At 28.4% G+C, this 13,784-nt stretch overlaps 1 protein-coding gene across 1 annotated transcript; it reads right to left on the bottom strand.

Moving 5' to 3' along the window:
* Positions 1–9,842: 9,842 nt before the first annotated feature.
* Positions 9,843–10,378, bottom strand: LOC105117448 (22.0 kDa class IV heat shock protein-like). Its single transcript, XM_011015109.1, has one exon. It carries the CDS (start codon positions 10,265–10,267, stop codon positions 9,863–9,865), a length of 405 nt encoding a protein of 134 aa, XP_011013411.1. The 5' UTR covers positions 10,268–10,378; the 3' UTR covers positions 9,843–9,862.
* Between the last annotated feature and the right edge of the window lie 3,406 nt (positions 10,379–13,784).

Raw genomic sequence — 13,784 nt, 5'->3', positions numbered from 1 at the left:
GGTGACAATCCTTATCTTCTTGTTTGCCAAAAACATTATTGATAATGTTAGAATTTAAACCAGACTTACGTATGAAAGTTCTAGGAAATTGTCTCAACTTTCCAGGAAAAAACCTTGAGGTCATTTAGACTTCTAGAACTCAAGATATGGGTTGAACACTGAACAATGTCTGGCCTGCAGGATAGATTCGGACTTCTATATTATTGCTAAGATTTGGACTTCCAAACAACATAATTGAATCTTGACTTTCATAAAAGTTTTAGGCCTATGTATTGGCTTTCCATCTATATAAAGTATACTTAAATTTGAGATCTATAACTTCATATATGACCCAATTACCAAACAGTGTTTCAGTTTGGATTGAAACAACATCTCTTTTCTAAGTTTGGTCCTATATTTGTCCTTTCAATTTCAATACTTAGGCTATAGAACAAATTTGAACTTCTCTGTTGTTGTTATAATTTAAACTTGAAAAATTTCTTTTTAAATCTTAGACTCCTACGAAAGTTTTAGGTCTATATCTTAACTTTCCATCCATATAAAGATCTAAATCCAAGTTCTACAACTCCAGTTATGATTCAATAACCGAACAATATTTCAGTTTGGATTGAAACAACATCTCTTTTCTAAACTTGATCCTCTCCTTGTCTTCTAAATTTCAGAAGTTAAACTCATCAATTAATCTTTTTATTTATGTGATAGGCCTGCATTTAAGATGAACATTTACCATAAATTACAGGTATCTTATAGTATTAAACATGATATTATAAAACATGCTCTAGTTAAGAAGTTATTGATACTTGAAATGCAAAATGATGATATAAAACCTTGATAAAAATATACTTTTAAGCACTAAACATTATCTGTATATTCACTTCTAGCTTTAGGAATTTCAATACCTTATTCAACTTTAATAAGTCCATAAGGTCCATTCTCTGTGGATAAACGCAAATTATAATCAATCGATTAAAAATATATAATCATTTTAACTTTCTAATATGCATAATCATTACTATAAAAAAAAGTGGCCTAGATATAGATATCCTTCATTTTAGAGATTATAACTAGTGCTTGTCATTTCACTTAAATTCTAAACAAACTTTATGAATGAGAACCAAGCTTTAATACCAATTGTTGTTTAAGGATTAAGGAAACTATAAAACCTAAGAAGGGGGTGAATTAGATGTATCATTAATTTATATAAATAATACAAATTACTTCAAGATAAATACGATAACCAACAATATAATTAAATTAGTTAAAGTAAAGAAATAAGAGAGAGAATTTACAAACTTATTTTTAACATGGTTCGATAAGCCTATAACCACACCTCAAATATCAACCCGTACTTAAGTACTGTATTTGTTCACTGGTCCAAGTTCAAGAGTACAATAGGCACTTGATGAATCCACACTAAATGTTTTACACAACTTGAAGATATTCTCTTTTCAAGATTTTTTCCACTTGAAGATATATCTTTTTCAAGATTTTTTCTTGGTGAAATTATCTCACAAATACCAAGAGTTTTTATCTAATTCTTAAAGATTTACAAAAGTAATTTTGTTATTATAAGTAACTTTCTCAATAAAGTGGATAATACAATTTAAAGTTCTAATATCTCATAAGATAACACTTATAAAATTTGAAGGTATTTAAGTATAGCAAAAATGAGATTGAATACTTTTGTACTAAATTATGGAGGTTTAATAGCACCATTTAGAGTATAATCAAGGACTGATGATTTTGAAGTACTTATTTGGAATCCCTTACTAATTTTGCAAGTAAACAATATACACATAAGAAAAAATAGGTGTCTATAGTCATTATAATCCCACTAACGAGTCACATGGTCGATCAACATATGCAAAATCCTAGTTTTGATAGATTAAATTCTTAGAACCGTCTATCTTAAATTATATCAAATTATTTATAAATCATTTCATACATATAAAGTGTAGTATATGAGTTTATTTTAATTGTGCTATCAAATGGGATATAAAGATTTATATTAAACACATAAAATGAACACTTAATCTAAGTCACTTTTCTTGCTTCTTGAATTTTTTGACGGATTTTCTCATGAAATCCATTATACTTATTGATATGTTATTTGAATAAACCTATTTAAAAATTATTCTTAACAAGACATATTATTAGTTCATTTTTTATTTTATTAGTATTATCAAAATATATAAAAAACATGAATATTTGATCTGAAGGTTAACAATTCTTTTTGCATATTATCCTTGATGTTTCTGTTTTTGCTTGTTTAATCTGATTTTAGACGTTTGTGAACTTTATAATGAAGTTTCTATTGTTGACAAAGACTAAAAATGGTTGTTTGTCTCATTATGATTTTTTTCCAGTTTAAAAACACTCACTTTTAGAAAGTCCTTGATTAGTACTTAAAAGTGCATTTTGATCAAGGTTTTATATCATTATTTTGCACTTGAAGTATCAATAACTCCTTAACTAAAGTATGTTTTATAATACAAGTCTGATACCATAAGGTGCCTTTAATTTATAGTAAATATTCATCCTAAATGTAGGCCTATCATATAAATAAAAAGATTGATTGATGAGTTTAAGTATTGAAATTGAAAGGACAAAGATAGGGCCAAACTTAAAAAAGAGATGCTAATGTAGTCCAAACTGATATATTGTTTAGTAATTGGGTCATATATGAAGTTGTAGATCTCATATTTAAGTATACTTTATATAGATGGAAAACTAATACATAGGCCTAAAACTTTCATGAAAAGTCAAGATTCAATTCTATTGTTCAGAAGTCCAAATCTTAGCAATAATATAGAAGTCCGAATTTATCCTGCAGCCCAGATACTGTTCAGTGTTCAACCCATATCTTAAGTTCTAGAAGTCTAAATGACCTCAAGGTTTTTACCTGAAAAGTTGAGACAATTTTCTAGAACTTTCATGCATAAGTCTGGTTCAAATTCTAACATTATTAATAATGTTTTTGGCAAACAAGAAGATAAGGATTGTCACCAAGTCAAGAGTTGGTCACCCAATCAACAATTAGTCATCAAATCAATAGTTTCTAATTTTGGCTTATAAAAGGAGACATTTGCTATGCCTAAAGTTTGTTTAGAATTTAAGTGAAATGACAAGCACTAGTTATAATCTCTAAAATGAAGGATATCTATATCTAGGCCACTTTTTTTTTATAGTAATGATTATGCATATTAGAAAGTTAAAATGATTATATATCTTTAATCGATTGATTATAATTTGCATTTATCCATAGAGAATGGACCTTATGGACTTATTAAAGTTGAATAAGGTATTGAAATTCCTAAAGCTAGAAGTGATTATACAGATAATGTTTAGTGCTTAAAAGTATATTTTTATCAAGATTTTATATCATCATTTTGCATTTCAAGTATCAATAACTTCTTAACTAGGGCATGTTTTATAATATCATGTTTAATATTATAAGATACCTCTAATTTATGGTAAATGTCCATCTTAAATACAGGCCTATCACATAAATGAAAGGATTGATTGATGAGTTTAACTTCTGAAATTTAGAAGATAATGAGAGGGCCAAGCTTAGAAAAGAGATGTTGTTTCAATCCAAACTAAAACACTGTTCGGTTATTGAATCATAACTAGAGCTGTAGAACTTGGATTTAGGTTTGCTTTATATGGATGGAAAGCTAAGATATAGGCCTAAAACTTTCATAGGAGTCTAAAATTTAAAAAGACATTTTTCAAGTTTAAATTATAGTAACAACAGAGAAGTTCGAATCTGTTCTATAGCCTAGAAATTATTCAGTGTTCAGCCTATATCTTGAGTTCCAGAAGTCCAAATGACTTCATGTTTTTTTTTTTCTGTTGAAAAGCTGAGACAATTTTCTAGAACTTTCATGGGATAATCTCTTCAAATTCTGATGTTAGCAATGACGTTTTAATCAGAAAAGAAGATAAGGATTGTCAAAAAATCAAGATGAGATCACCCACTCAATAATTAGTCAACAAATCAATAGTTTTAAATTTTGGCCTATAAAAGGAGGCATTTTCCATGCATTTAAGCATCTTGGTTTTCAAATCAAGATCATGTTCTTGCTCTCTTTCTTGTTTAATGCTTAAGTTTTGCTTATATTAATCTCTTGTTTATGCTTTTCATTTCCTTTTTTTTATTTAGTTAACTTAAATTTTACTTATATTCTTATCTTGTTTATCTATATTTTTTTTCTTTGTTATGTTTAGCTAAGTTTATCATGTCAAGGTGAAAATGATACGCTAATAGTGTAAGAATAAGTATAATACAAACTCAATATAAACTTTAATGTTTGATACTAACATGTTTTGTATTTGTTATCTTCTTCACTCTCAATACTTTACTTGTTAAATGATTAATTTAGATTTATGTTGTATAACCCTTATAACAACAAATACTTGGCACTTTCATAACCTAACCGTATGGTATAACCGACACTTGTGCTATGAAAGGAGCCTGATTTGTTGTTAACATAAGTTATAATTATAAATACCTGGCAACATTACAAGTATTAGTATTATTCAAATAAGATAACTAATGTAATCATATTAATAATTTATAATCTGATTAGAACCTCTTTTGTATATGGTTTCCAATTGAATAATAAGAGTTTATACTAGTTTGAAATACTATTAGTGGATCCTCTAATATTGACAGTTGTTGTTATCATTGTTTAATCCTCATATTTATCTTCCATCTCAAAGTTCTCATCAACTTCTTCTTCTTTTTATTATTATTTTTGTTGTTGTTGTTGTGATTGTATTCTTGCTATTTATAATTTATATAATTAACCTTTTTGTGGTTCGACCCCTGTCTTGCCAGGTTATCTATTACTTCTACACTCTTGCACTTAGAAGAAGACATCAATATTTTGGTCATGTCAGTCCTATTTCACCTTTTTCATTATTGTTGGTCCTGTATAATTGAGGGTGAATTAGGGATATTTAATGTAATAACTATGATGGTTTTCACTTTAAAAACTTAAACTTTAATGTATTGAAGTTTCTTAACCATGTTGAGGTTGCTAAAACATCTTGTTTAAGCATATTATTCATGGTTTGATACTTTGCTTTTTTGTGATTTTATCTTCTTACATTAGTTATTGTATTGTTTTATTCAACATTGTTTTCATGAACTCTTAAATGCCCTTATGAATAAATCCTTAATTTATGATAAGCATAACATTGTTATGGTTACGTGTTTGATTTTATGGCTCAAAATGCATTTAGTTCTTATATGATTACAATGCTTACGTGTTTAATTTTTTTAATAAGTCAAGTCAAAACCTAGCTAAAAAGGCTTTTTAAAAAGCTGGTCTATCTTTCTAAGTGTGTTTCAAAGTCTTTTTAATTTTTTTTTTCATTTAGGCTAGACCCCTCAAAGTTTGCATCTCATTTTCTTGTTCATGCTTGCTTTCATTATCTTCCTTAACATTGCCATACCTATTCTTAATACATGAGCAACGTTTTCTGAGCAACATGAACTTGTGTTTATATTAACACAAATAACATAAGAAAATGATACCCTTACTCGTGTGTGTGTGTGTGTGTGTATGTGAATTTTCCAGGTTTACAATGAGTCTTGTATTTTGGTTATAAGACTTATCACATGAGAGATTCATCCCACATTAAAATGCCTTGTTTTTAGTAAAGAAAAATGTTCCCATATTTTTTCTAAAACATTCATTTAAAAAAACAAAATCAAGGATTTCCTTTTTCATATCAAAAGCATTGATTCTTAATTCGTTACTCATCTACGATTGTCTAGCGTAATTAAACCATAATAGTTCATTACTTTTGATATCAATTAGGATAGCATATTTGTTGCCTTTTGGTTTTAAAAATGAAACTTTATTTTCAAAATGCGTAGGTTTTCTTGGTGAGATATCTATCAATAATTCATAATATAATTGAAACCTCATAAATCGTTACTCTTAAGTGCCAATTAAGGATAATAAGGTGGTCCATTCATATACGATGTAACTATCCTTTCAAACAATAATGTTAGCCATAATTAATAATAATTGTAATAATAAAATTTTGGCTTTCAATAATTATCCACTGATAATTTCTTTACATAAATGAATCTTTATAGACCGATATGCATAGACATTGATTGGAGGTAATATTATGAGAAAAGAAAATAATGAAAATATAAATATTTATATGGTGGTATACTTCAAGTTAATTTAATCATCTTAGGTCATTATTTTTAAACTATATAACTTCTAGTTTAATAAGGAATATCCATTTTGAATGCCTCTAGATATGGCCTTTAGGTAAAAAAAACCATTAATCACGTTATAGAAAACTTTTAGCAAAATTATATGTGATTTTCCATCAAGATAAATGAACCATTATAGGTTATTATTCTAGAATTTATATTAAGGCTTAAGTTTAGACCTAGGTCAACATGATCCCATATAAGTATGTTATATTATTCACTAAAGATGTTTGAAAGATCATCACTAATTGTAAGCCTCGATCAATAATAAACAATCCAAGTACATCACGTCAATTCACTAATTGCTTCTTAAAGAAATGGACCATCACAAATCATTATTTTGATAGTAATAAAAAATAATGAAACAATCTCATATAAGATAGATTTTGGCCCCCAATAGCGATTGTTTTGTTAAATGGACCATCACAAATAATTATTTTAGCAATAATTAGAAATAATAAAATAATCTCATATAAGATAGATTTTGCCCCATTCACAACCGTTTTCCTCAACATATATATACCATAAATACTTTAAGAAGAAAAAATAAATAGCAATACAACTAATTTTAATGATATTTTCTTTGTTATATGATTAGTTATTTGCCTAGAACTTTGAAAAATTAGTTAAGATTTTTAATGGTAATAATTTGGTTATAATTTTTTTTATGGTGTATATATTTTATAGACCTTTTTTCACTTTAAATAAAAACTCAAAAAGAATAATTACCATGATATTATGTGGTATAGCTGGTATGTTGGGTAGCTAATGCACCATGAATAAAGAAGTTTTAGGCTGTGATTGGTGGATTGACACAGTTGATTTGGTGATTCATGAGGGAGGACGAGATTGTTGTTACAATGGCCAGTCTTTGTAAGATGGCTAACGTGATTTGTGAATGTTGTGGAGATTATGGTTGTTGGTTAAAAGTTTTATGAGTTTGGTTTATGTGTTATGTAATGGAAGTTGTGAGCGATAAATTTTTGGTTAAAACAAAGTGTTCAAAGTGGCAATGAGAAAGGTTGGAACATGATGCGTTTGAGAGGATGGTGTTTCTCTTGATGAGGAGTTTTCGAAGGTGATTTGTCAACTGTAGAGGAAACAATGGCTGCATTGAATTTTTTTTTTTTTTAGGGGGGGGCGGGGGGCGGCAAGAATGCTATTTTCCTCCTTTTTTAAAGTACTTGCATGGGATTAGATAATCCTAATCCCTATTATTGTTGAGATCCCTGTTAAAATAAAATAAATGAAATTTAAAAAATAATACTAAAATTTTTTATTTTATTTCTTGTGATCAGTGGTAAATTAAAATTTTCCTTGACTTGTAAAATCTCCCTCTAATTTTCCAGCTCTGTTTGATTTTTTATTTATTTATTATTTCATGCCTTTATTAAATTAAATAAATAGCATACTTTATAAAAATACATTGAAAAATATGGATACAAATACACTGAGAACTCCACAAGGATTAAAAAGAAACATGAAATGGAGTCAGGAAGTAGATGCGCTCACTAGATTCTGCCTATCAACAACAACGAGAAATCATACCATGTAAAAGGATTTCTGATGCAGTAGATAGTTTGCCAACAAAAGGTGTTAAACAGAAGCCATGTCTTATATATATTTTTAGATTATGAGTATCATAGATGGCATACGTACGTATTACATGAGTGCATCAAGGTGGAACATACAAAACAAAATCACAAGATAAAAATGAAAAACATCCCTTGTTTTTTCTCACAAACAAGTGTTACCGACCTCAATACGTGAAAACATCTAGAGCACTTGCTTTGCTTCATCACTCTTAAGCTTGGCTGGTTCTTCTCCCCCCTCAATGCTAACCACCTTAGGACCCTTGATTTTGTCAAGGGACAAATTGGAAAGTGACATAATGAGAACCCCATTCTCAAGCTTAGCCTTCACAGAATCCAAGTCCGCATTCTCTGGCAGCTTAAACTGCCTGATGAACTTGCCATAGACTAGTAATAAGCTGGTTGGGGGGTGTGATTAGTACTTAAAAGTGCATTTTTATCATGGTTTTATATCATCATTTTGCACTTGAAGTATCAATAACTCCTTAACTAAAATATGTTTTATAATAATGTATCTAATAATATAAGATACCTATAATTTGTGGTAAATGTCTATTTTTAATGCAGGCCTATCACATAAATAAAAGGATTGATTGATGACTTGAAGAACTTAAATTGCAAGGATAAAGAGATGGCCAAACTTAGAAAAGAGATGTCGGTGCAATCCAAACTGGAACACTGTTCGGTAATTGGGTCATATCTAGAGCTATATATCTCAGATTTAGGTCCAATTTATATGGATGGAAAGGTAAGACATAGGCCTACAACTTTCATATGGAGCCCAAGATCTAAAAAGGCCATTATCAAGTCCAAATTGTAGCAACAACAAAGAAGCCCGAATTTATCTTCCACCCGAGCACTGTTCGGTATTGTGGCCATATCTGGAGTTCTAGAAGTCCAAATGAGCTGAAGTTTTTACACAAGAAAGATGAGACAATTGCCTACAACTTTCATGTTTGCAACTGGCTCCAATTTTGACATTATCAATGACGTTTTGGGCAGACAAGAGAAGATAAGGATTGTCACCAAGTCAAAAGTTGGTCACCCACTTATCAATTAGTCATCAAATCAATAGTTCCCAATTTTGGCCTATAAAAGGAGGCATTTGCCATGCATTTAGGCATCTTGGTTTCCAGATCAAGATCATGCTCTTCCTTTCTCTCTTTGTATTTTTTGTAATGTTTATACTTTGCTTTCATTAATATTAAGTTTATGCCTTTCATTTCCTTTCCTTTACTTAGTTAACTTTTATGTTCTTATTTTGTTTATCTATTTTACTTTCTTTCATTATGTCTAGCAAAGTTAATTATGTCAAGGTGAAAAGGTTACACTAATGGTGTGAGAATAAGTATAATGTAAACTTAATATAGACCTTAATGTTTGATACTAATATGTTTTATATTTGTTATCTTGTTCACTCTTTAATACTTTGCTTGTTAAATGACTAATCTTGATTTATGTTGTATAACACTTGGTACAACAAATGTTTGGCACTTTCATAGCCCATAATGTATGGTATAACCGACACCTGAGCTATGAAAGGAACTTGATTTGTTGTTAACATAAGTTATAATCATGAATGCTTGACGAGATTTACAAGTATTAACATTAATTGAATAAGATGACTAATGTAATCATGTTAACAATATATAATATGATTGGAACCTCCTTTGTGTGTGGTTTCCAATTCAATAATAAGAGTTTATACTATACTTGTTTGATATACCATTAGTGGAACCTCTAACCTTGACATTTGTTATTATCATTGTTTAATTGTTACATTAATATTTCATCTCAAAATTCTCATCATCATCATCATCATCTTCTTTTTCTCTTTCTTTATTATTATTATTATTATTATTATTATTATTATTAGTACTATTATTATTATTATTATTATTATTGTAGCTGTTATTGTTGTTGTATTATTGTTATTTATAATTTGTATAAATAACCTCCCTGTAGTTTGACCCCGGTCTTGCCGAGTTATTTATTACTTCGACACTCCTACACTTGAAAAAAGACATCAACCTTTTAGTCGTGTCACCATACGATTTCTCCACCACTCTGTGCCAGTGATCTCCTTTTTTCTCTTCTTCTCTCTTCCTCTCTCCACTCCTCTCAACACCCTATTCTGGTCAATTTCAATCTTCACCTCCTCTTTCTTCATTCCTGGTACATCTAGCATGATAACATGACCCTCAGGTGTTTCTTTCCAGTCTACTCGGGCTGGAGAGAGTGCCACATAATCGTCCTTGTCGAAACCAAGTGGGATATGTTCCAAGACCCTGAAGGGGTCCGGTAAACGGTCCAGCCAGAAGTCAGTCAGGAGACTCCAAGGACGGTCTGAAAATGGCAGGAGAGATGCATTAGAGAACCCAAAAAGGCAAAGAACGAGCAGGACTGAGAAGGCAAGCGAGTGCTGCCTCATTTTTCTATAACTTCTATTTTTGTTTGTTCGTTTCTGTTTTCAGAGGGTTTAAGGGACTGATACAACTTTCGAGAATGCGTTTTTGTTTCAGTCTGAAATGGAACGAGTCCATTCCCGCCTTTATATAGGCTATAGTTACAGAGCATTGGAGGGGCTGAATTTTTTTTTTTTTACGAGATGGGGAAGGTTCGAGCCGCTTTGAGAGCAATAATTAACGATAAGCCATGAGGTGGCAAGCTGTGGTTAATTAAGCGGGACACTTCCTCCACGTTCCAGAGACTTCATGTGAATTCTTATTCTTGTATAGAAATTTCTCGGATTTTCGATTGTGGGTATGTACATTCGTAGCAAGTTTATTGTTTTTGTGTTTTAAATATGTTTTTAAAATTAATTATTTAATTAATTTTTTATTTTAGATCAATATTTTTAAATCATTTTATATATTATCAAAAATAATTTTAAAAAATAAAAAATATTATTTTAATATATATTTTAGAAAATAATCACAGAAAAATTCCAACGACTCATAAAAACATGACATGGAAAGAGTCGGTCTCAGCCATTACACATTGTGTTTCTACATCACTCAAGTACGGTTTCAAGTAATTAATTGATTAAATACTTCACTTACCTATAGCCAAATTCAACATGACTGTGATGAAAAATACAGGCAGCACTCGTGAATTAATTCAAATTTAAATGTCAGCCCCTTTCAAGATGCGAGTTAGTAGCTTATATTTACTAGTGGTTTAGTATGTTTTTCAAAATATTTTTATTTAAAAATATTTTAAAATAATATATTTTTTAAAAAATATTTTAATATTTGTTTATAAAAATAATTTAAAAACATTAAAAAATAATATAAAATAAAAAACATTTAAATTTTAAAAAAATACTTTTGGACCATGAAAACAAATATATCCCTAAAAACATTGCTATTTTTCAGATATTATTTTGGCAGTCAACTTAGCTTTTTCAAAACAAATTCAGAATTTTACAGTATCTTTTAGAGTTTCCGGGAAAAAAAAGTATTATTCTTAAAATTAATCAATTGGATATTGCTTTACCTATAAAAGAAATTGCAATTCTAAATGATGACTAAATTTCACAAGTAGCAGGTTAATTAATTCATGATCATGTCTAGTATAATCATGTCGTTCAGTACATGGACTGCAAAACGACCATTTATTTATATATCTATACCTATCTATATATTTTTTTTATATTTTGATAGGTATGGGAGGTATGAAATATAAATCCTTAATTGTTTACTTTTGTTTCCTCTAAAAAGTTAGAACTAAGCCCATAAATGTTGTCATAGTAGTTTGTCCGAGAAGACAATAAAATAATTGGTCTTGCTCGTATTCTGCAGGTAAAATTGGCTTGGATTCTGATAGAAAATCTATGAATACAAACATAATTATTAATGGAAAATTTCCATAGTAATTTGGAGTGATTTTTATTAATGAAATATATTTCATTATTAACTTTATTGGTATTTATTGATGAAATATTTATATTAATAAACACTAAAAAAATTATTGTTGGAATAAAAAAATTTAAAGAAACTAAAAAGTACAATAACGTGTAATTTTTTATAGAAAATTTTATTGATAAAATTACAATTAGATTCAAATAGAAAAAGCCATACAGAATTGTCGAAGAATTGACAAACAAAATAATTTCTTTGGTAATTTTATTTATAATATTTAATATATAACCTAATTGTCGACCGTTTCCTATCTTATTTCTCATTCTTCTCATATGCACCTAAACAAACCCTCCTAAATCTGCAACTAACAACCCCCCTCCCCTCTCCTCACATAACCCTTTATTTTAACACAAGTCATCATTTTTTGACTTTTCTAGTCACAACAACAATTTTATTGTGGATATTCTATTTTAAGTAACTAAATCTATTTTTTTAATTTAAATACAATTTTGAAATGTTAATTTTTTTATTATATATTTTTGGTGTATATGTATTTTATTTGGGTGTTTACTTGTTTTATTGTTTTTTCTCAAATAAACTTTTTGTATGGATACATGATTTTGTACATGTTATGATTTGTTTTAGAATTTTTAAAATTATATTTGTTTGTAAATTATTAAAACTTATATCGAATTACCATATAAGAAATGTTGTGATGATATAAGCAATGACTTGTTTAACAAATCTGTTTTATATTTTATCAATTTTATTATCGAATTATAATTTTCATAAATTAATGTGTACAAATTTGTATGGACATGGATAATTGATAATGAATTAAGAGAAGTATGAAAGTAGGTTTATTATTTATTTAACATAGTTAATTAATAAATATATTTTTTCATCATTATTTGATATAAAGGTTGGATAAAAGTCATGAATGATCGTTCATTTGATATATATTATTGTCATCATTATTTAACATCAATTATTTGATCTTGTCAACTTATAAACATTACCTTTAATCTAAGGAATTTATGATTCATATCGATTATTAATCTTTGAGATAGTTGAAAAGTTAAGATAAGTTGAATCGTATAAATACCAAGTAGGTGGAATTTATTGAGATATTTTCATATATCATGAAATACAAGCAAGGTAAGAAAAATATAGTTGCATATGCATTATCGTAAATGTATGTTCTTCTTCTAATATCAACTTACAACAACTAATTCATTTTTTAGGCATGATGGATTTTTATTTGAAGATAAAAGATTATGTGTGCTAAATTGTTCAATGCTTGAATTGCTAGCAAAGGAAGCTTATAATGATAGATTAATGGAACACTTTAAAATTACCTAGGTCAAGGAAATGAAGGGGCTTTATATTTCTTGTTGTATGTAGATTTTCTAAGATGATACATTTCATATCTTGCTATAAAATTAATGATGTAATAAATATAGCAGATCTATTTTTTAGGGAAGTAGTTCAATTATATGGTGTTTTAGGGAACATTATATCGAGATATTAAGTTTTTGAGATACTTTTGAAAAGTTTTGTGGGGTAAGTTAGGAACTAAAAATTTATTTTCTACTACTTGTCATCCACAAATAAATGGTCAAATTAAAGTAGTAAACAAGACTTTAACTCGTTTATTGAGAGCTATCATTTGAAAGAATATTGAGAAAATAGAAAGATTGTTTATCATTTATTAAATTTGTATATAACGTGGTATGCATTCTACTAATTATTCCTCATTTAAGATAGTTTATGGTTTTAATAATTTAACACTATTAGATTCGATTCCTTTAATTTTTTGATGAAAGTATTAGTTTTGATGGTAATTAAAAAGCATAAATGGTGCAAGACTTATATGCAAATATACATAAATAGATATAGAAAAACAATAAGCAATGTGCATTTAAAGCTAAAAAAGAACATAAATTAGTAAGGTTTAAACCATGAGGTTGGGTTTAGGTGTATATAAGAAATGAAAGGTTTCATACATAAAGGAGATTAAAATTGATGCCTTGAGAAAATGGTCATTTTTAGATCATAGAAAGGATTAATAATAATGTCTATAAA

This window comes from Populus euphratica, unplaced genomic scaffold (assembly GCF_000495115.2).
Source record: "Populus euphratica unplaced genomic scaffold, PopEup_1.0 scaffold1348.1, whole genome shotgun sequence".
In the NCBI taxonomy this organism is placed as follows: Eukaryota; Viridiplantae; Streptophyta; class Magnoliopsida; order Malpighiales; family Salicaceae; genus Populus; species Populus euphratica.
The sequence above is the reverse complement of the archived record's forward strand: the minus strand, read 5'-3'. Positions and strand labels throughout refer to the sequence as shown.

Bases quoted from the DNA above. Each gene is read 5' to 3' on its own strand.
- LOC105117448 (XM_011015109.1), bottom strand. From the start codon at position 10,267: ATGAGGCAGCACTCGCTTGCCTTCTCAGTCCTGCTCGTTCTTTGCCTT.